This window comes from Vanacampus margaritifer, chromosome 9 (genome assembly GCF_051991255.1).
Source record: "Vanacampus margaritifer isolate UIUO_Vmar chromosome 9, RoL_Vmar_1.0, whole genome shotgun sequence".
Classification (NCBI taxonomy): Eukaryota; Metazoa; Chordata; class Actinopteri; order Syngnathiformes; family Syngnathidae; genus Vanacampus; species Vanacampus margaritifer.
Genome location: NC_135440.1, coordinates 20,134,300 through 20,156,904, shown reverse-complemented (window position 1 = coordinate 20,156,904; position 22,605 = coordinate 20,134,300). Strand labels below are relative to the sequence as shown.

Here is a 22,605-nt window from a genome sequence, read left to right as displayed (position 1 = left end):
TGATTTGAATGAAATTAAATGATTGTTTTTTTTCCTGTCACCATAAACGGAGTGAAAGGAACATTTTAATAACTGAAATAATATGTAACATACTCGTATAACAAACCATCATAATAGTTGTGGTACTATATAGTACAATTTGTATTTTAAATCGTTGTCTTTTTGTGGCATTCATTTCATTTTGTGACCATCATTGACTCTCTTATTTTCATAATAACGCTTATAAATGACTGTAAACGCAGAGTTTTACGTTGTCCAACAGTACGTGAATGCAGCAGTCGCAAGCATGAGCACAGGGGCATTGTGGGGAAGAAAATGGAATGACTTGTGCAAGCTGGTCAAAGCAAAGGCGTCGGGTTCAACCCTCCTACCGGTCGTGCGGTGCGCGGTCTCCAGGTCCGACGCCGCCTCTTCCCAGCTGCCATGCTGCGGATCAGCCGCCTCGCAGCTTGCCGGGGGCTCGCGGCGAGCTCATCCGGGTTGTGCGGCCGGAGGAGCGGCTTGACGTGCAGCAGGCCCCGGTGCCTCGCGCGAGGATTCAACAACCGGCACACGCAGCTAGCGAACAGTGGGAGGCTCGCGTTGGTCGGGCACAACAGAATGTTCTGCTCGCAGCCTGGAGCTGACGGTCTGGAAGGAGGGAGCTCCGGCCGGCAGCCCGACATCTCGGTGGTGGGCATCCCGGATCCGATCACATGGATCCGGTGTAAAGTGATGCTGCTCCTCGTTGACTTCTACTTTGACCTGGATGTCAACTCGGATGACTTTGAGAGGGGAGTGAAGCAGGTAACATATAACACATTAGATTAATTCTTTCTATATTATACACTTTTTTGGTGTGTTTTAAAGTCACCTCTGGCACTTGCTCGTACAAAACGTCACGTGACCAAACCCACAAAACAGGTGAGCTGTGATGGCAGTTAAATGAGCTCTTTGGCACTGTGACGTCATTTTCAGTCGACAGCAATTGGCAGGACAGTTTTGGTTACCCCCTAGCGTGTTTTTGTTTGATGTTCATGTTTGAGAGGTACTTGTTCGATGTACCTGATCTTTAATTGTAAATTGAAATTATTGAATAAAGTTCATTTTAAACAAAATAAATAAGGACAAGCCCCCCTGAGATGGATGAAACCGAGTGGATTTTGTTGCTTAGTTTAAGTTCCACTTTCACAAGCACAATATTAATCAGAACAGTGTTTAGACTAGTGGAGATGTATAGAACATATTGTAAAGAAAATGTTTTGACTTTACTTCCCCTGTAAAACACCAACTCAGATTTGAAAACATAATTTTAAACCTCCCTGTCTGCTTGTCAGGCATTGGTGCACGTCGCCAGCTTGATGTCCAAAGGAAAATACTTTGATCTCATTGGCGTAGTTTCTGTTGAGGTAAGTAATCAAACGCCACATTTATATGACCTAATAAAATGACAAACTATTAGTATTGTCATTATGATGCAGATATTTAGCAGGATAGTGTTTGAAAGTGGTTGTTTTGGTTTTCAGATGATCCGATGCATCGAGGAGAGGTGTCAGGCTCTCCCGCAGCATCATAGGCAGCACCTGGCCGTCTCCATGGACGACATCATATTTGTGTTCCCCGAGGACGTCTCCGTGGTCTTCGATACGCTCGGTCAGTTGGCGGACATGTTTGCGTGTGTTGCTGCTCCCTATGTTATCAAGTAGAAGTTGTTAGACGGTTTATACTTACCATAACAAAGTTACAACGATGCTAGTTTTTGATAGCCCATCTATGGGATTTTGCATTACAGTTACATAATTATTAAGGTAATAGAGCACTGCTGTGAATATCTGCAAATAATGAGATGATCACAAAACGTCAAAACCATGATTCTAGCATGAACTTGTGGTGCTAAGACAACTATATTTAGTTGTTAATTTATTCAAGGCAAACAAGCCGCCTTTACATGAATGCTAATCAGCGGTATTAGCTCACATACTAGCATTAGCGACATGCTAGCAAAAACTGACATGACACCACATATGAGTCAACAAATACTTGACTCAAACAATATTAAGTCATTAATACTCACCTTTTGGCATTTACACAATAACGAATGTTAAGGAATAAAAAATGGAGAGTAAGTCCCCCCTCTCTCATTTTGGCAGGTAGAACGTTTTGCACTATCACCATGAGGCTTTGGTATCTGACGACGCTGGACGGTCCCGACGACCCCGAAGGCACCAGGATATTCCGAGTGTCGCCCGGGCCAGACAGCGCCCGGTCGAAGAAAGTGGCAACGGCAGTTTATGAGTAAGTATAAAGTTATGTCATTTTATAACTAAATTAAGTAGAACACAAAAAATATGGATTTAATTAAATTGGATATAAGTCATTTATGAAATATGCTTCATATATGGATGGATTATCTCAGGACTGATTTGTATATTTCATGACTGACCTAAATAATTATTAGTTTATTTAATTTATTTTAGAACTGATGAATCTAGTTCATAACTTGTTTGGTTATTTAATGGCAATTTAATGTACAGTATTTTTTTTCCACTTTTGTTAACAAGAGTATGAAAACCTAGAATTGTTTTTATTGTATTAGAACAGATATAACATTTTTGATTAATCATGAGTTAACCAGTGAAGTCATGCGATTAATTACGATTAAAAATGGTAATCGCCTGACGCCCCTAATTTTTAATAATCTTTTCTTTAAAAAAAAAAAAAAGATAAAAAATTTAAAACAAACAATTGTAATTATTTTATTTATTTATATTTTTTTAAAGAAAAGATTATTAAAAATAGTGGTGATTAAAATATTTAATCGTAATTAATCGCATGACTTCACGATTAATCACAAATGTTATATCTGTTCTAAATGTACAAAAATAATTAATATTTCTAGGTTTTCATACTCTTGTTAACAAACGTGGGAAAAAATGTTAAACTAATTAGAAATAGTTCAAATGAATTTATGACGTCTATAGCCATCAGTGGCAGTGAATGAGTTAATTTAATTGGCATGGCCTCCATTGCAGTTTAACCAAGTAATAAATACAAAGGTTATTCAAAAAACAAATCATTTCATTGAATAATACATGTACAATTTATGGTAAAATTAAAATATCACAGGTGAAATACAATGAATGATAAATTCCTATTTTTAGTTGCCTTTTATATTTGTTGAATTTTGTTTAGTTTTTGCCAAAAGAATTAAAAGTTGTGTTGTTGTGTATAAGAAGCTCAAAGGTGATTTTCTTGAGGAAAAGGAGTCCAAGCCTCTTTTGCGTTTCCACAAGCTAATCCCCTCACTAGTTGGAAGTGTGAACGTGGCCGTGGCAACTGTCCTAATATGCAGTTGCCCACCTACTGTATCACGTCACGCACACTCGCTGCTCTCGCAAAGGCTTATACTTGGCCAGATGCTAAATTCTCAAAGAAGCGGACTAGGAATGTCATGTTGAAAATGTACTTTTCAAGGTCGATTGTGTTTTTATTCAATTTTCGAATTTGTTTGATTTTAGTTTACTTTTAGATATGCGATTGATCAGGATTGAATTAAAGATCATTTTGTGTTATTTATTTGTCAGGTTCCATCGTGAGCTGACAAAGGGTGCGTCTCAGGATTGGATGGTGACCACCGTTTGGCACTGGAACTGGAAACCAACTGGCTGAACGCCATCAGAAAATTTTCAAACCTCCTATAAACTGAAGTTAAAAAAAAAAAAAAAACTTATTTATACAATCTATATTTTTTAAACAATTGCATCTTCAGTGTATTTTGCTCAATGAAAAAAATACCTCAAAGTCCAACTATGCCTCTTTTTTTTTTTCTGTTACTACTACTAATACTTTAGGCCTACTAGTGTGCAATTTAACCTTAGTAAACTGTTCTGCACTACTAGACCCCACTAGTAGGCATGCATCATGCACTAGTAACCTCCTGGACCCTACTAGTAGTACCAACATGCCCACTAGTAGTTCTGCCTCCCTAGTAAATTGTCCTACTAGTATGCCAAAGTCATCCTACTAGTTTGCAGTAGAATTAGAGTACTAACGTGCATTCTAAAAGTACTTCACTGGCACTGGGAAAAAGGGGTACAACATCAAATTTGACCATTTCTTTAAAAATTAAAAAAAAAACGACAATTGTTGGACAGAGAAGACATCACACTGTCTAGTGAAAAAAAAAGACTCTTGAATGTAGCATGTAGCAGAAGGCCATAAAAGCGCCATATAGACACATTTGCTTCACTTCACAAGATGATTAATTTTTCTATGGCGTGCTAATGAGATTACGCGTAGCGACGTTAGCTTAGTGACGCAATGTCAACATGACGACGGACACGGCGTTTAAACAATTTGTCACGGCGCCGCGTCACTCCCTTTAAATGGCGGCAAACACAAAGAAGCCCAGACAGCACGTGTTATTAATTAATATTTTGATTTATTTAAAACTATTTCACAGTGTCAGCGAGTCGAGGCGGCGTGCCAACAAGACGCTTCATTAATCCGCTTAGCGAAAGTGATGGCAAAATAGCGCCGTGAAGCCATAAATGAATTGTTTTGTCTTTGCGATGCAATTAGACATCAAATAAAATATTTGCACAGAACACATGATAAAAACACACAAAATCATCTGCATGACTCGATAACAATTTCACAGGTTTTTGTTCCAAGGGTAAATTAAGCTAATTTTCTTCTTGATTAATGACATTTTTCATGATTTTGTAGTAACATAAAATGCCATATTTAGTACCAAAATAATAAAAATTGAAAAAACTAAATTGTCCTTACGACAAAACTTTGATTTCCTGCAGTACCGTTAGGAAGGCTTCCACGCAGACGTCACCGTTGGGATGCCTCATGGACGCCAGCTTCCAGGCCTCCTCGAACGTCTCCTCGGGAATGTTTGCGCCCACGTTCCCGAAGATCTCAGCGATCTGGCAACAGAAATTGGAATATTTATGACGCAACAAAAAAGCTCTTTTAAACAGTGGAAATATGAGTGGAAAACTCATGTCAAAGTAATAAGCATGCTGAGCAAAAATTTGAAAAAAACGGGACGATTTAACTTTAATTTCGCATTAAAAGCGAAGTTAAACATTTCTTGACAATAATATGCTATAAGTGACCTCACTAGTCTAAACATGACATTCTGATTAATATTCTGTTTGTGGAATATGAGTTATGTAGCAAAATCCAGCCGTTTTTATCCATCGCAGGCGGCGGCCATTTTGCCAGTGGCTGTCGTCTGAAGATGACGTCACAGTTGCTCGGGCAACAACCAATCACAGCTCACCTGTTATCTGAACCTAAGCTGTGATTGGTTGTTACCAGAAACCTGAGCTTCTGCTGCTCAACTCAGATTCCACTAACGCAATAACTAACTAGAATAACATATTTAGACTAGTGGGGCTGCATAAAACATTATTGTCAAGAACTTTTTGGGGGGTTGACTTGACTTCCCCTTTTAAAAAAAAAAAAAGTTGCCCTTAAATAGCATTAGAAGCGTCAGTGTGTGCCAATTATTTGCACTCATCCAGCGTATCAACATCACATACTTCTTTCTTGGAGCGCGGGCAGAAGAAGTGATCCTGGTAGACCCCCTGGCGTCCGTACACTGACGGCAGCATCAGGTCCAACGCCGTCACGTCACCGTAGTTGACGTTGTCGTTGATCCTCCGGATGCGCGGGGGCGTGATGTCTGTGCGGACCGTCGGTATCCCGTAGGTGCGAGTGTCTAAGGGAGTGACAATATGATTGAAATATGTCCTGATACGGTGTACATGGTTCGTGCCCCCTACTATACAGGCAAGGCCTTGTTGTGCTGCAACATGCCAGGCAGCACTGAGTTCTTCCGGAGAAAGATGCAGCATAATTATGACCAAGGAGAAGAGGACGCCGCTTAACTCATTTGCTCCCAAAAACGTATAAATATGTTCTATTTCAAATATATTAACATGCTCGCAAAGACGTATTTATAAGTTTTTTGAATGAGTTTTTTAAGGCTTTGGTGCAGCCTCTGAACTGAAGAGAATGCTAGAAGCAATGGTAGTGCGATAAACATTGGGAAATTGTGCGCAGGTGCAGTACAGGAGGTTTTCCGGTTTGCTGATTTATATGAAATACTAGCTGCCTGGTAAATCAAAAATGACTGACTTGTTTTGTACAGAAGGCTTTGATGCAGCCTTTCATCTGCGAATAACGGTTGAAATTAATTAGAAGTTACTACAAAAACGGCCAGCAGGTGGCAGCAGAGTATAAGAGATCAACCAGGGGCCATGTTGAAAAAAAGCTTATTTACCCACTGTTTTAAACAGATTTGTGAATAATGATGAAACTTAGCTATATTCTAATGCTAATTGCTGCAAAACGGAAACAGATAGAATTTTTTTTTTCCTGATGAAAGGAGAGACTCTAATGTTTCTTTTGGTAGGTTCCATGTTTTTATGGCAATAGAACACAATATCATGTGGGCCTTGTAAAATCAGTCAAAATCCAGTAAAACAATCGGGAGCGGGGGTGCCTCAATGAAAATGAAAGTAATTTTTAAATGTGTCTGTTTTAATAATCATTTTCACCCAGAGTAGTGAGCATACATGCCTGTGAATGTGGTTGTACCATCTGTTTGCTTGACTAGCTCAATGTGTATGTAAATAAAATTGACTCGGTGACTTACTAGATACTTGCGGCTCCCCCGCAGCGGCCCCAATGACGGAGGCCATGGTGATGTAGTGGTCAGAGACGGGCTCACATCGTCTGAGGGTCCTGACGGTTTTCTTCAAGCTGCCGATCCTGAACGGCTCCAGGTCATCGGTTTTCAACAAAGCGCCATGACCAGGAAGTCCAGACGTTCGCAATTTGAGGTCACAGTCTGAGCCGGTCTGGAACTGGGCTGAATCGACACAGAAAAAAGAAAAGTGAATTCTCTTCTAGTGACAAATTCTGCACTCGTGGAACTCACTCACCATCCATGACCAGCTTCTGATCCCGTTTGTCCAGCGGCATCTTTTCCTTCCAGTTGAGGAAGTTGGCAAACTCAAGGAAGTTGATGAATCCGTCTCGGTCCAGGTCGCAGTCATTCATGACGTCTTCCAGGACGGCCTCACTGGCGTTCAACTTGAATTGCCGGCACACTTCCTGCAGGTCCTCCTTATCGATTCGCCCTTTGCCTTTCTAGGAACAAAACGGCCATGCGAGTCTGTGCTTAGGCCGCCGCAGTTACTACTTCCTGGTTTGTGGACGAAGTTCCTATTTATTTTATACATACTGTATGTATGTATGTCACTCATGTGCCATAGACACTTTCTGACCAATCAGTGGCAGGCGGTATTTGGTACCTGGTCCTTCAGTGAGGACCTGTTGATTTTTCGGAGGGAATTTTAATTATGTGGACGCTCGCATGGCTTCATCCAGAGCCCAAAATATAGCCAAAAATGCTCTATACTGCACTGTGATTGGCCAGTCTACATTTCAGGGGTATGGCTTTGCAAAAAAATAATTGACAGATTTATTCCAGTGTATACAGAAAGTTTTCTTTTTCGCATTTTATTTGACATGGTAAAGGCTGACATGTTTTTTTTTTTTTAAGTATTATGTTGCAAAAAATATATATAAAAAAGTGGAAAACAAATCCAACTTCTAATAAGGTTATAAAATAGAAATTAAAAAAACAATTCCAATGCCACACTTGTGTGTCCACATGTACCTTGTCATAGTGCCTGAAGGCCTGCAGCAATGACGGAAAGTTGTGCCAGTTGATCCGTTTGAGGCCGTTCCGCACGGCGATGGCCAGGCAACGCTGGCGCTCGCCGGCTCGCACTCGTTTGTCCGCCGGCTGCTTCGGCGAGTGGATCAAATCCGCGACATCTACGGAAACATGTGGAGAACGACACAGTGCCATCTCAGCTTACTCAATCTACTTTTAGAAAAGAAAACTCACTGAATTTATCTTGTGGTATGATGAGTCCAAAGGTGTGGTCTGGTGGCAGCTCAATATTGTTTCCTCTGCTGGGAGAACTACAATGACAAGTTATAAAAGTTGGAGTTTTGACATTTTGAGTGTGAATTATAAAAAAAAAACGTACTTCTTGTTCACGCTCCCAATTTGTTGTTCCAACTTTTGTCTGCTGTCTGGAGATCTCTTCCACGTGGGGTTTGCATGGTACAACCTTCAGAAAATAAAATGTTTTAAATAAACACTTACTGGACAAAATCCAACATGCTTGAATCTGAACTCCACAGTTTGTTGTGCAATCTGTAATGTGGCATTTTCCCATCATCCCAAATAATTCAATTATAGACATTTTATGAAAATTTGGTAGAATAGTTTTTTTTTAATTATTAATGGTAATTTATCCCCCCCAAAAATATGAATGTGAAATAATATGTAATTAAAATACATAAATAATCCATACATACCAAATATTTAGCTAAAAATAAATACAAAATAATTTAAATAAAATAATAGATCATATAAACGTGAATAAAATATTTGGGAATCAAGGAAACAAATATATAAATATAATTTTTCTACAGGGAGATTTTGGTAAATGACATTAAAATGTTTTTTGTTTTAGTTGATGCTTCTCTTTCTTGCATTTGTCATTATTGTCTTGTACAACTGTGTGCATTAATCACTATCATCACAATAATTGAAGACGAAATGATAATTGATTGACGGTGAATTAGAAGTGGGCAATATTTCCTGGAAACTGCTGCTGGGCAACCACCACTCACCGTGGGGCTGCTAATGTTGGAACCAGGCTTCGGAAAACAAATACATAAATAAATACATAAAACATTTGCTGTGATGTCACCTGGTGGATTCTCCAAACCAACGCAGATTTCTGTCAACGTAGTGTCCGCCTTTTTGACAATGCGTCTTGATCCCGAAGCAACTGTCTTTATTATAGTTGTACTTCCTGTCAATTTGCTCCCCTGGAACACAATTACAATTTGGTGCAATTGTGGTATTCAAATTTGTAATACAAATTCATAGTTTTTATTGCGATAAATAATTTACATCACATGAGCATTCTCGAATTAATACCTATATTTCACAAAGTTCCATACAAACTTAACATTTTATTTTACATTCATATTTCTGCTAAAAAGGCAATCAAGATCTGCTCTATATTAAAACCGGTTAACAATACACCCTAAATTTCTGTTTACATATAACAATTAAATGGATGAAATTACATTATTTTTTGTTTTGGTTACTTTTGTACAATCTTTGGATCTAGATTAAATCTGGCTTTGACAATACAGCTGTTCGTGTTGAGAGTTCTCACTTCTCACCAACAAAATATCCGTTGTGACTGCGAACATAAACCTTGTGTGCCTCCTTTTCCTCCTTTTCCAAATCCCCCAAAGTTTTAGGAGGATAAATAACATTGCCGGCATTATCATCTGCACAAACACAAAAAAGGAAAAACCACAAATGAGAAGCCACCAGACTCAAAGCCTTAAGAGACTAATTGAACTGACGCACCTGGATGAGTTTTAATTCCAAACCTGGTTCCCTCGTTATACCAGGTGGGAAGTCCGGCACGGTCTGGCCCGCGGCCCAGCGGCGCCTTATGCTGCGAGGTGTACACGGACTCACTGAACTCCTGCAGTTGCTGTTGGAACTTGGTGAGAGGCGGCGGGTTGACTATGGTCATAACCTGCCACAAATACAATGACAGTAACGATCTCTTTTTTTTGCATTAATAGAATATATATTGCATAATATTTGCCGATTAATAATAAAATATGCTAATTTTCCCACGCATCTGACCATTCTGTCATTGACTAAATTTTAAGGCATCACTGATTGTGTTTTGATGTCCCTCATGTGTTAATTATTGCTAGTCTTAAAGCATAATCATAAGTCTCTTTTGAATGTTTTCAGAAAACAAGAAGAGAAAAAGCATTTAGCAAACGAGAAGTGTCCACAGGCCTCGATTCCTCGATTGAGCTGACCTTTGGAAAAAGCTTGGTGCGAAGGCCGTGAACGAGCGTGTCGGCCACTTTTGGGTCGTTGGCTATCCCGTGGTGCACTCGGCTCATGCCCAGGCCCGGTCTGTAGCTGTTGTGGTACTTTCGAACCACAGGCGGCGTTGGGGGCTGGGAAAAAAAGTGGAAATTACACTGTTTTAATATTTATCACGGCTTGGGAAAGGGTGGGTGCGTTGTACTATGCATATTTATAATTTACATTAGAGAGCCTTCATAAACCCTCAAAAAAGTATCAGTCTTCAGATAATTTCACACAGAGATCCCGCATAAGAGCTGCGTTTATCTACCAGCAAAGGCAGAATATGAATATGGCCATGACTGCCATGACACTGCATCACGCCATCCAATAATTAAATGATAGATATAATTGCCACATATTGTGACATAAAATAGTCGTCTGATATCCACAATTGCTTTCAACATGACAGGGCGGGAGGGGGAAGTAAATGTTGGTGATAAACTCCGCTTGCCTGCCCCTGTATTCTGCATCAGCACCATTTATACTCAACAGTGGAGAAAAGGTGGAAGCCACAAACCAGCAATGGCATCTTTGATACTACCTTTGAAAGCGGAAAATTGCCTGGAAAACTTTGACACCCTGTCTGTGTCAGTCTGTGTCAATCATACATAACAGCGACCTGGGGAAAAGTGAAAATATGATGCCTCCCGACAGGAACAACTACTTTCACACAACAGGCATGAGAAGTTAAACCCCTATTCCGAATTTGTGCTGTATTATACTGCACATCGACATGGATCAAAATTACGAGAAAATGTAATCTTTTAGACCTTCGGGGACACAATTGTACATTTTATTTGGATTTTAAGTAAATAAATGTGTTTACTCATTGTCAGCTGACTGATAATTAATTTTTTGAAATATCTATACAGTATGTAGTTTCAAAGCCTGCATGTAATTGTAGTGTCTTAAATGTATACGGTCCCTCAAAAACGCTATTAAGGCTTATTAGAACTTACCCTTTTTATATCTTGAAAACAAGTAGCTGCTCTGTCCCCAATAGGGGTTCGTTTTCCAGCCTGGCGTGTGGCGAAAAAATGGTACAAATGATTACGATAAAGTCAGCAAACCATTTCTAAATCACAAGTTGGGCTAAAGTAGCAAAACTCGGACAACAACACGTAAAAGTTGACTTACTCTCGGCATGTGCGCTATCCTCAGTGCGTCTGACATAATTCACCTACAATTGACTTTTAATATTTACAATAATTAGCAACTAAAAAGAAAAATATATGTTCCGAGGGGGAAACGTGAGGGCTACCTTACTAAGCGTTTGTCGTTGCCTAGCAACATTTCAAAAGACGACAATTAAGGTGATATACTGTATGTAAAATAAATAAAATAAAAATCATTTGAACACAAAATATGAGGGAAACCTAACACACGCTACATTAGATAATAAACGTGTGTGTGGGGAAAAAAAAGTTTCGAACAAAAAAGGGAAAAAATGTATGACGAACGAGTTACATTTCTACTGTTGGAAAACCTTGCCATTTTGTGTGATCACTTGACAGTCTTGTTGATTTTTTTTTATCCTGCGAGTAATTCATAGACATAAAATAAAATATCCAAAATTGATAAGAATGGAGTCGCGCGTATGATTGGTGGGGCTCGGTGAGACGTAGGAGGATTGCCAGTTGCAGTCATACGATCTGTCATCATCATCGCTCGTACAAAGCCAACAGGGAAGTTGAGACAAGTGGCGGAGCCTGCTAGAAAAACAAAACACAAAAAAAAGAATCTAATGTTTCACTAATTCCGGTAGACATCCAAGTGCGTTGTTTTGTTTTGGGGGGGGGGACTCTGTTAGCAACATTTGGCAGCGGCGGCGTCTCTTTGCTGGGTGAGTAAACGAGCCGATTACTAGCCAGCTAGCTGGCGGCTAACCGGAGGGGGGACTCCACCCGACACGGCCGCGGCTAAAGAAACATCCAACCCCGAGCGCAGCACCTCCTTAGCGGGATAGCTTGCTAGCCTTATCCCGCCGCTGACGACGACGCTGGAGGGGGTCGAGCTAACCCGCTAACGAGGTGATTTGGGCAGGTCCGACCGGTTGGATTGGCGCCACTTGTTGTGTTATGATGATAAACATGGACGCTTGTGAAGCATTTTGACCACATTTGTCTGACCCAAAAGACAGCGAAGGGATAGTGACGCCTTAGCCAGCTGTTAGCCAGTGACGGCTAACATCATAGCTGTCATTAGCCGTACACACCCAAATCTACCGCACACAATGTCAATGCTTGCTAAAGCGACATAAAACACGATTGTACGCACACGCTCGGCGTGTCAGCGTGTACGAATGACACCACACGCCGTCAAGTAGATCTTAGCACCGACTTGGATTCTATCTGTGTGACGTTACGAACTTCGAATGTAGCCGCTCGGCTAACGTTAGCTACTATTGTGCTAATTCACGCTAATCAACAACAACCCGGCACATTGCTTAGTTAATAAACTTGCCCTTGTTACACGCAGACGACGGCAATTAGCGGTCAGCTGTGATAAATTAATCATGTCGCTTGTTTGTCTGGTTTGCGGGGAAAACTGTCTGTGTCCAAAATATTTCCACGTTATTTTCCAGAAATCTATTTCATGACCATTGATCTAGACTTGTGACGTAAAATGATGACAATGTCAGGCTCCAAATGAGAATATTAGTGGCAAGTCTTATCATGGAGGCTGTCATAGTTGCTTGTAACTATTTGTTGAGTTTGTCAAAGCAACCAGTGTTTGTTTGTCGTGTGACATTGGGAATGCCAAACCATTCCGATGACTCAGTCGATGTGAACAGTCGTTGCTATCATCCAAGTCTGTAACTAAGGTCACCGCTGTGTAGTAATACACTTGCACCTGGGAGGTCAGACACTTCACATGCACCAAAAAGACTAAACACAGCTAAATAAGTGGTGCACATTGTCCTCGCCTACAAACGAAAAGCTGCCAATGTGTACTAAGCAGGCACGGTACTCACTGAGCGGAAGTCTTTTGGTTGTTAGGTCCTGGCCGTTTCCAGCAAACTAGACAACCTTACTTAATTTTGAGGTACATACCAAACCTAGAGTTTTGGCGTTCATTTATGCAGTTTTACAGATGTAACTGCCCCCCACCGGAGGCAACTACACAGAATGTTGTGCTTGTTTAGACTGTACAGGTCATTTAAATGTTCAGGTATTGTGGTGACATTTCCCCGTGTGTGTCTGCAGCATCCACAACAGGAAGCGTCCGGAGAAAGCGACATGGCAAGTAGAGGCGGAGCTAGCCGACCCAATGGGCCCAACGCCGGCAACAAGATCTGCCAGTTCAAGCTGGTGCTGCTGGGGGAGTCGGCGGTGGGGAAGTCGAGTTTGGTGCTCCGCTTCGTCAAGGGACAGTTCCACGAATTCCAGGAGAGCACCATTGGAGGTTTGGCTCTTGTCTTGTCGCAGTGGACTAGTTGGACCAGGTCCGTGATGTACTCCCGATCTGGTTCCTGCTCCATTCACAACAGCAGGGAAATGAAATGAACAGATAAAAAAACATCTTGTATGATTGAACTGCCCGATAGATTTATTACTTGTAATTACTTGAGTTCTTTTGGTGGGGCTTTGTTGCTATCCTAACAAGTAGGCGATTACTATATGATCGTTGTCCCCCTAAGATGGCTGCCGATAACACCCCCGTCCGTATTGTGCTTCCCACAGCCGCCTTCCTGACTCAGACGGTATGCTTGGACGACACAACGGTCAAGTTTGAAATCTGGGACACGGCCGGTCAGGAACGCTACCACAGTCTGGCCCCCATGTACTACAGAGGCGCACAGGCCGCCATCGTGGTCTATGACATCACCAACGAGGTATCCGTCCATTTGCTAAGTTCACCTGTGCTTATTAGAGTCGCAGGTGAGCTGGAGCCAAGCCTAGCTGACTTTTGAATTTTGACTTTGAGAGACGTGGGGTACAACTTTGATGAATGGCAGGACACATTTAGACAAAGTATTAAGTCTCCCTCGCTAGGCATCATGGGTAACTCACTGCTGTGGCTGTTTCCTGCACAGGAGTCGTTCGTGCGGGCAAAGAACTGGGTGAAGGAGCTGCAGAGGCAAGCCAGTCCCAACATTGTCATCGCACTTGCCGGCAACAAAGCCGACCTGGCCAGCAAGCGAGCGCTCGACTTCCAGGCATGTGAACACACTCTGCACATATTTGTTGTAGCAATGTATTGCATTCTCCTTTAATCCGGTACACAGAATATTTGTTTTGAAGAGTACTGTTACTTTAGTTGCTTCATTAAAGTATTCCTTTTTTTTTTTTCCTGAATTTTTCTATTAAATTCTCATTCAATAAGTGGGTAATTAATTTATCGTAAATAGGTAATGCAATGTAGTCAAAACAACTTACTTTAATAATGTATTGATTTTATTAAATGGTGTTTAATTATCAATAAATAATTTAATTAAAATCAAAATAAATTTCAGGGATGGACAGAGCCCACCTGCAAATAGCAACAACAACAAAAAAATCGGAATAATTGACATTCCTTTATAATTGCCATGAAAAGAAAATGGCAGAGATTGGGTAAAAAAAAAAAATCCTAATATGCGGGCGTTCACTGTATTTTTAAAAATGTATTCCAATAAATTTTGCACATTGTACATGCATTGTAACACGTAATGGATTGTATTTAATATTCATTTCTCTTTAAATAAGTAGTCAGTTGTTTTATTGTAAACAAAATATAAAAACTCATAAGATTTGCAATTTGACATGTTAATTTTTTTATTTCTTTTAATAAATAATCAGATAATTAGCTGTACACAACACAACTTAAAACATAAGAATGAATTCTAAAAATGAAAAAAAAATGTATTGAATAATTGGTTAATTATTTGTGTTACATTAACTCCAAAAACAAATTAGAACAAATTACTTTATTTATCTACGAATGACCCATCGCCCAATCAGCTCTAAGTATTGTACTGAATGTCCCGCCTTACCCGAGCAAATCACAATGGAGCAGGTCCAGATTGATATCGTTTGAGTGATTCACATGATGGATCTGGCTTTTGCCAGATTGCTTGAATGTAGCAGTTTAGGAATGTGAACAAGTGTGCTACGAAGCTGATGTAATTGGAGCACATGTTGTGTTCAGGACGCACAATCGTACGCCGACGACAACAGCCTGCTCTTCATGGAGACGTCGGCAAAGACGTCCATGAACGTCAACGAGATCTTCATGGCCATCGGTGAGGATCTCCTTTTAGAATGCTTCTTTTATTCCATACGCAACGCAGATTGTTATTTTTGCAATACCGTATTTTCATAAATAGTTAAAATGCAGAAGTATGGTGGCATCTGTTTTTATTTTGCATTTATTAATGTTAAAAGTACATTACGTAATGTGAAAGGTTTGTTTAAAAAAAAAAAAAAGGTACTTCAATGGTGTGGCCAAATATAACTTTGTGGAGTGACTGCACATTGTCTCACAATTTTGCCGTTAATCATCTCCACATAATGTAAGGTTATTTTAAATAGTGCTTTTACAACATGCACTAAAGGCCCTTTAACCAGGAACACTATTTACCTGCAGTGTGAAGGGGCCTTAAGACGGCGCACTTATTATGCTCCGAACGACTGTTTACAGGCTGAGTGCTGCTGTTTTGGTTAGCGACAGCGTTCAGAATGGGATCAGAAGTTAATTCTTTAGTTGAAAATATGTAAAAGGAGTTTTTTTTTTTGTGCATTAAGTAATCAATTTAATAAAAAATAACCTTAAATGTATATGTGAAATTTATCATAAATGTTTTATTTACCATAATTTAAATGACCATTTTAATTGGATACCCCCCAAACTTAATGAATATTTATAATAATGGTGATGATAATAATAATTATTATTATCATCATCATCATCATACATTTAAACTAATTTTAAGGGGGGAAATAGCCAAATAAAATTGAAAAAAGCTTAAATAATTGTGAAAAAAAAAGTTAATTATTTAGTTAAAATTAAAATATGTCAAAGGATTTCTAATAATTTATAATTAATTAACCATAAATAATGTCATGAAATAAGTCATGTCAGGAATTTAATTGTTAACTATATATGTAATTCTTAAAATATTTTATTTAGTGGATTTTTTTTTTTTTAGATGAAATCTATTAACCAATTTTAATTTTTTTTTTAAATAAACGAATGCATTTAACTCGATTTTAGGGGGAAATGGCAACATTTTATCCATAATTATATATACTTAAAATTAGTTAACCATATTTAATCAAATGAAACGTTTTAAATGTATACAGATTTGATGAAGCGCAAAAGCTGTAAAACGTAACGAAAAGTGTGAAAAGCTGGTGTTGACTGCGCCATGTGATGATGTCATCGTAGCCAAGAAGCTCCCCAAGAACGAGCCCCAGACAGCCGGCGCCGGCGGCGGGCGGAACCGGGGCGTGGACCTGACCGAGACTGCCCAACCCAGCAGCCGCACCTGCTGCAGTAACTAGGAGTGGTCCCTTTCAACCAACCCCCCTATGACAACACACACACGCACACACATCAGCTTCCTTACATTGCTCCTCACCACCCCAGTCCGAAATAGCGAAAGACTTTGTATAGCTGCATTTCTAAAAACCTTTTTTTTTTCTTCTTCTTTTGTTGATGTTCCTCCTCTTTCTTTTTAAAAAGGTTTTTTAAGAAGTGTACGTCAGTATAATGGATGCATGTTATCACTACAACGCCTGAAGCAAACACCTTCTCACCCTCTCGTCGTAAACTAACCCCCGCAACACCGACGCCCCTCGCCCGCAAAATGGCTCTCATCATGACACGTCCCGGCCGTTTTCCCTGTTCTGTCGAGCAAAAAACCCAACAGGAGGGATTTCTTTTCGTCATAAATTTCCCCCACCTTCCTGGAGGATTCGTGGATCCCCCCCCCCCCCCCCACCCGAGTCAACACCGCACGTTAGAAATGACCACACAACAAAAGAGATTCCGAACAATTGTACAGTTGGTTATGCTTTTTATTTTTGATTGTTTTTTTTGTTTGTTTGTATTCATTCTCTTCTCGTCTCCAACTGGTAAAGCTGTGGTGTTTCTTTTTTTAAAATGATTATTCTAATTAGCTCTGTGTAGTGTTATTAACAAAACAAAAACAAAAAAAAATAAACTCTCTGGTGTCACGTTGGAAAGGAACTTTTAATCGCATTGCACACAGTGTTGATCATCATGTCTTCATTTTATACGAGCGAGTGCTTGTGACCCGCTAACGGCTCGATGGGTTTTAACCACGCGACGGGCCCGAGCGGTTTTTGAGTGTCTGAATACGACTTAATAAATTGAATAAAGATTGAATCTCTTGCACGCCATTTTTTTTTGCTTTCTCTCGTCAAGTCAACCGCTGTGCTTGAATGAAATAAAGTCATAATAGTAAATGAACTTCTACGTACGCTAGCAGCGACATTGCCATGGTATACGTTTGAGAAGAATATGTAAGAGCGTTTGCATCATAAATTGTGATTCATTCTGAGCTTTGTGGGATCCCATTTGAGAAAACAGTGGAACCTTGATTTAACGGGCTAAATGGAGGAAGGGTTTGTCTGTGTTTGAACACACCCAATACAGTACATAATTGTTTTGTTTAGTATTTTTTTCATTAACAAGTACACAGCTGTTTCAATTTACAAAGAGATTTGTGTTCTTGAACATTATTGAGTAGCTTCTTAGTAAGATGTACTTTGCGTACTTCATAATGAGAAACGGTCATTGTTTTGACGGGAAAGTTGCCCCTACCAACATGGCTGCCACGTGGACACACTTTTTAGCCTGCTCTAGTCTGCTGTAAAGACCATCTATGATGAGCGCAATATGGAAACACGAGACCAGTCTCTGTCTGTTGATGGCGATGGAGAATTGTGGCCAATTCTTGACCTAACAAGACTTTGAAAAGAACTCCACAAATGTGCGTTTGAGTGGACTGGGCACTATTTGCTGTTTGTTGAAGATGAGGGTGGGTCAGAAGGGCAAGAAATGACATGTTGCATTCAAACAATGGTGAACGGGTGTTTGTGATTAGAACCCGTCTAGCCTTAAAAGTACAATAAATTTGATCCTTGCCGAAATGTCTGCTCCTTACTTTTGTGGCCGCCGTAGACCAAGGAAACCCTGTACCCGCACCTGCATTATCATGTGTGGCCCTCTGCAATTCCCTCGCATCACCACCGGGGGGCAGTAGTGCAGCGTCACACCTCTTGATGCTTCAATAGTTCATGTTCAATCACTTAACGATAAAAAAAAAAAAATGCAGTTATAAGAAATGTTATTAAATCTTGTCAGCCTGTATTTGGCATGTTCTGACCCCCAAAATCTTTTTTTAAAAAAAAAACAGGCTCTGATTTCTTGCCGTTACCATGGTGACAGGCTCCCTCATTACATCCTGTCCCTTGTGCTCCCTGGAGGGGGTCGGCAGGCTTAACTTTAAATAGAGCCATATTATGCTCCCCGCACCAAGAATTTAAGAGTTCCCAGGCATCCTAATAACATTCTTTATAATCTAGACTATAGTTATACGCTCTATCTGGGTTAAGTTGTTTAGCATTAAGATAGCAGAATTGTAAAGTGGGTTGGTCTCAAAAATACTTCTCAAAGGTACCTCTGTATACAATAAAATCCATTTAAAAAACAATGAGTTAACGAGGAGACTGTCCCAAATGGTTTAAAAAAAATGCTGTATAAACTACAAGTCTACAAATAAAAACTCCTGCCAAGGGGAAATGTCTTAAATCAAGGCAAAATATGCTTGTTCTTTGCCTTTTTTTTCTTCTTACCAGACTTTTTTTTTTTTGTGTGTAAGAGCATTCCACTTGCCTCAAGCATTGTCTGGAAAGTAAAAACAAATGTCTTCTAAACTAAAGAGAAGAATATTAAATAATTAAAAAATATGGTCAAGTATGTAAAATGAGGCTAAACCCCCCGAGAAAAATAAAGTAATTCTCAAAATGTTCTGGTTGTATCCGCTGAAGGCACTGAACTGTTAATCAAATACCGCTGCTATGACTTGGAAATTCGCTTCATATAACATCTTTCTTAAGCCTACATATAACTACATGAAAATATGAACAATTAAAGCCTTCAGTGGCTGGGATATTTCCACACGCCATGACAATGAAGCACGCTAAAGTGGATCACAAGTGACTTAAATTGTATTTTTTTTTTTTTTTTACTTTATCTCCCTCGCTCTTCTACCTTTCTGAATGCTTCTATTTAAAAAATAAAGTTAGTGGCAAGTTGTGCACAATACGGTACTACATTCCCTTGTTCTCCTTCTTTGGACAGACGGCAGGCACAGTGTTTGGAAGCGTCAAAGTCAAAGAGTCCGTCTCACCTGTCTGAGCCGCTCATGAATAAGTCCATAATGGATGGAGCCGTCAATCATCAGGGAGGCGTGATTAAGTAGAGGTCACCCGCAGAAGCTAATGAGAGCCAGTAGCCACGATTATAATGATGACAATGTTCACTTTTGATTGACACTTACTATATGCCGTACCGTGTGGAATTCCATGAAAAGTTTTGAGAAAACGTGCCTCTATAAAGTCTCCTATCGGGGTATTATTGCACAAGGCAGTTAGGAATGTTTAAAACGTAGACTTTAGCTAAATTTGCTTGGTTTGGTTTTTACTTGCATGTGACTGCTCCGTTAATAAAACTTTTATGACAACATACCTTTTTTTGACTATGCAAAAAAATGTGTGTAAAAAAAGAAAAAAAAAGAAAAGGTTTTAGCACTGCAACACATATGCTATTTAGGATTAGCATTAAGCTAGCAAATTTAAGGGCTAAGATATGTGTTTTTTTTTTTAATACACAAGGTGTAATTTTTGGGGGGTTTATATTTAGTTTGACACAAAACTTCAACTGTGAGTGGCAATAAAGAGATTCAAGCCTCTTTTTTATTCATTGTTAAATAATTGCCACTGTTACTTGTTGCGGAGTTGTCACTGCCACCATACTGCAACTGTGCAAACACATTAAAGCAAAAAATAATAATAATAAAAATAAATAAAATCGAACAACGACTTGTTTCTTAAACAACTCTAACTTCACTTGTATCTCAGTATCTATTTTTCCAGATACTACTACAACAAGCAGAAAGAGCATCTTCAGTTTCTTAAATTAAAATGTAATACTCAACAGAGCAAAATTGCATCATTCATTTGCACCATTGGGGCATTAAATATTACATGAAATTGCTCCTTATCCAAAAACTGATCAATGATGTAATCTGGTGTAAAACATTACAAAAAAAAAAAAAAGAAAGAAAGTTGAGTCTAGAATGAAACTCATTTACCCACATTTTATGATTCAAGCCAGTAAAGTGAGTTTCAGGCCTGGGCCTTCAATGGGTATTTAATCCAACTCCTAATAACACCATCACGTTGCTGCACACACTACTATATGACTATGTGTTATGCTATGTTATACTATGTGTTATGTGAGACAGACGCAAATATGTGCGTATTTGAGAATGGATACCATTGTAACGGCTTAGTGTGTCATGTTCCCCATTTCTGTTCAGCACTCTTACGTCCGATTGTTCGTAAACGTAACACACGTCTCCCGGGAGAACAGGGACGCAATTACTGCTCGCTGCTCGTGAATTGTTTTCTGTTTCCGGTGACGGCTACGGCCAACAGTAGCCGTTTGTTCAAAATAAATAAAAGGGTATCATACCAAACAACGTTCGCTGGTGGCATTCTTGCAAGACGTCACACCATTATTACTACTAAAGCATGATAAAGTTACCTTATATCATCTCTGAACAATCTCAAACGTCTACAGTACATTACAATTTAGCAGCTGCTGAACTAGTTCACAATCAATATTTATCAACATAAAAACACTAAATAAAATAAATCGTGCTCACCAGAGATGCTGATGCAAACGTAGCAGACCTGCTTGTTCCTGTCTGTCTGTGTAAGCTAGCTGTTAGCGCTCATACATGTTGCTCGGAAAGTGGCACAAAAATCAATTTGCGGGTTTAAACAAGCCAACCAACAACGGTGTTGTTTGACCTAGACTAATAACGTTCTGTTTTTCTTGAAAAGTATGCCTTGAAAATGTTTTTTTTTTTTTTTAATCACACGTCCGACATTGTAAACGAATCTGGGGGCGCATTTTAAGTTCGACCAATCAGAAGGCGGGAAAATGCCGACGTCATTATGCTGCATTCGAGGATTGACGGAAGTCGGACTTTTCCGAGTTTAAACAAGGAAGTGTGTACGGGAACGCCCCCTTGAACGCGAAAAAAAAAGTACCCCGACTTCACGGATGGACTAAAATGTGACGTCACTCTACAATGACAATCCTGTGGAAACAAAGACCATGAATGGTAAAACACAATTTAGTAGGTTATAAAACTTGATAGCTTTCTTCATTCATAAATATTCAACATAACTTCACGTAACACAACGTAAATTGGCAGTATGCCGCTGTCTCCCTGCATGATATTATACTGTGAACTACTGAACTGTATGGAATGCTTATGAAATAAGATAAAAACAATAAATCAAGCAAAATTGCGAGAAGGCAAGTTTTCTGGTGGTCAAAATGAGTTTTGAGGACCAAAATAAAAAATAATTTATCACTATCCGCCATTGTGGTTATTGTTCAGGTCGGAACTGGGGGAAAAAACAACTCGGATATTTCCGACTTCTGACCGTCCTCGAATGCAGCATTAGGCCAGTTACCGGGCTTGCTTTGGTGACTTGAACGTTATCTATTCATCTGTGTTCAATAAATGTTTTTGTTTTGTTTGTTTTTGTTTTGTTTTTTAAAGTGACTCTGATTGGTGATTGGTAAACGCAAACACTGGCTATTTGGTGCAAGCTTTGGGAAATTTTAATTAGCATTGGTGATTGTACACATGGTATGAAATGAAAACAAAAGAGTGTTGGACTTGAATGTAAGATGGCCGCCGGTGGCTTCGCTTGTCGCTATGGCGAGTAAAGCAACATAGTCCATGGTGTGGTTGTTTTTTTTGTTTTTTTGTTTTCTGTTTCCCAAAACTATTGACCAATCTAAAGTGTTGCGATTGGCTTGCTCTCTTTGAAGATGTAATGGTTTAACAAACATGCCATTTTGGGGGTCTCGTAAAAAGAGATGATTTTAGAGGTACATAGTTTTGGCCCGACGCCAGCGATTTGCATTGAAATGGTTGAAAAAGAAAAGGAAGCGAGTTGGACACAAATCACAGAGCTCATAGAGTTACGGAACAAGAATTGATGTCTTAGTAAACATCAAGCGAGATTAATAAATGAAAAGTGGCGAGCTATGATAAGTGCACCCGGCTGTGCTGTCCACATTCATGACTTTCACATTAATTAGATTTGTTTTAAAAGCCCAGATGCTAGCGTACGGCGCTTCACAGAAGCAAGCCCGACCACTTTTGTGCCGACCTCTAAGAACATTTAGCAGGCGGAGAGAGCATCTGCTCGCCTCGGACGCACGAAAACGACACACAAATGTTCTTTAACGCCACTTTATGTTACTGCTTTTGGAGAGCGCGCCGCTAAAAAGCTACGGTGTGATTATGGTGATGACGTCCGTGCTGGAGAACCTTCCAGATGTTT

At 39.6% G+C, this 22,605-nt stretch overlaps 3 protein-coding genes across 6 annotated transcripts; 2 read left to right on the top strand and 1 right to left on the bottom strand.

Annotated features, from left to right (window-relative positions):
* The first annotated feature begins 423 nt into the window (after positions 1 to 423).
* Positions 424 to 3,786, top strand: LOC144058001 (m-AAA protease-interacting protein 1, mitochondrial). Its single transcript, XM_077576107.1, has 5 exons — positions 424 to 786; positions 1,317 to 1,388; positions 1,506 to 1,632; positions 2,130 to 2,274; positions 3,564 to 3,786. Exons 1-5 carry the CDS (start codon positions 424 to 426, stop codon positions 3,646 to 3,648), a joined length of 792 nt encoding a protein of 263 aa, XP_077432233.1. The 3' UTR covers positions 3,649 to 3,786.
* A 612-nt stretch (positions 3,787 to 4,398) lies between these two features.
* Positions 4,399 to 21,139, bottom strand: efhb (EF-hand domain family, member B). Of its 4 annotated transcripts, XM_077575504.1 has the most exons (14): positions 20,901 to 21,139; positions 19,362 to 19,449; positions 10,960 to 11,019; positions 9,946 to 10,089; positions 9,473 to 9,647; positions 9,280 to 9,390; positions 8,796 to 8,916; positions 8,064 to 8,147; positions 7,919 to 7,995; positions 7,685 to 7,845; positions 6,945 to 7,152; positions 6,656 to 6,871; positions 5,538 to 5,716; positions 4,399 to 4,916 (listed from the first exon to the last, which is right to left on the bottom strand). In XM_077575504.1, the coding sequence occupies exons 2-14, from the start codon at positions 19,410 to 19,412 to the stop codon at positions 4,767 to 4,769; spliced, it is 1,737 nt and encodes a 578-aa protein (XP_077431630.1). In that variant the 5' UTR covers positions 19,413 to 19,449; positions 20,901 to 21,139; the 3' UTR covers positions 4,399 to 4,766. The 4 variants fall into 4 exon arrangements, with proteins under 4 accessions (XP_077431630.1, XP_077431634.1, XP_077431633.1 ...); XM_077575508.1 differs by lacking the exon at positions 19,362 to 19,449; XM_077575507.1 differs by lacking the exons at positions 19,362 to 19,449; positions 20,901 to 21,139 and adding an exon at positions 12,975 to 13,212.
* Positions 13,240 to 17,341, top strand: rab5ab (RAB5A, member RAS oncogene family, b). The gene is made up of 5 exons (XM_077575509.1): positions 13,240 to 13,405; positions 13,684 to 13,835; positions 14,037 to 14,159; positions 15,131 to 15,224; positions 16,370 to 17,341. The coding sequence occupies exons 1-5, from the start codon at positions 13,240 to 13,242 to the stop codon at positions 16,483 to 16,485; spliced, it is 651 nt and encodes a 216-aa protein (XP_077431635.1). The 3' UTR covers positions 16,486 to 17,341.
* Positions 21,140 to 22,605: the final 1,466 nt, after the last annotated feature.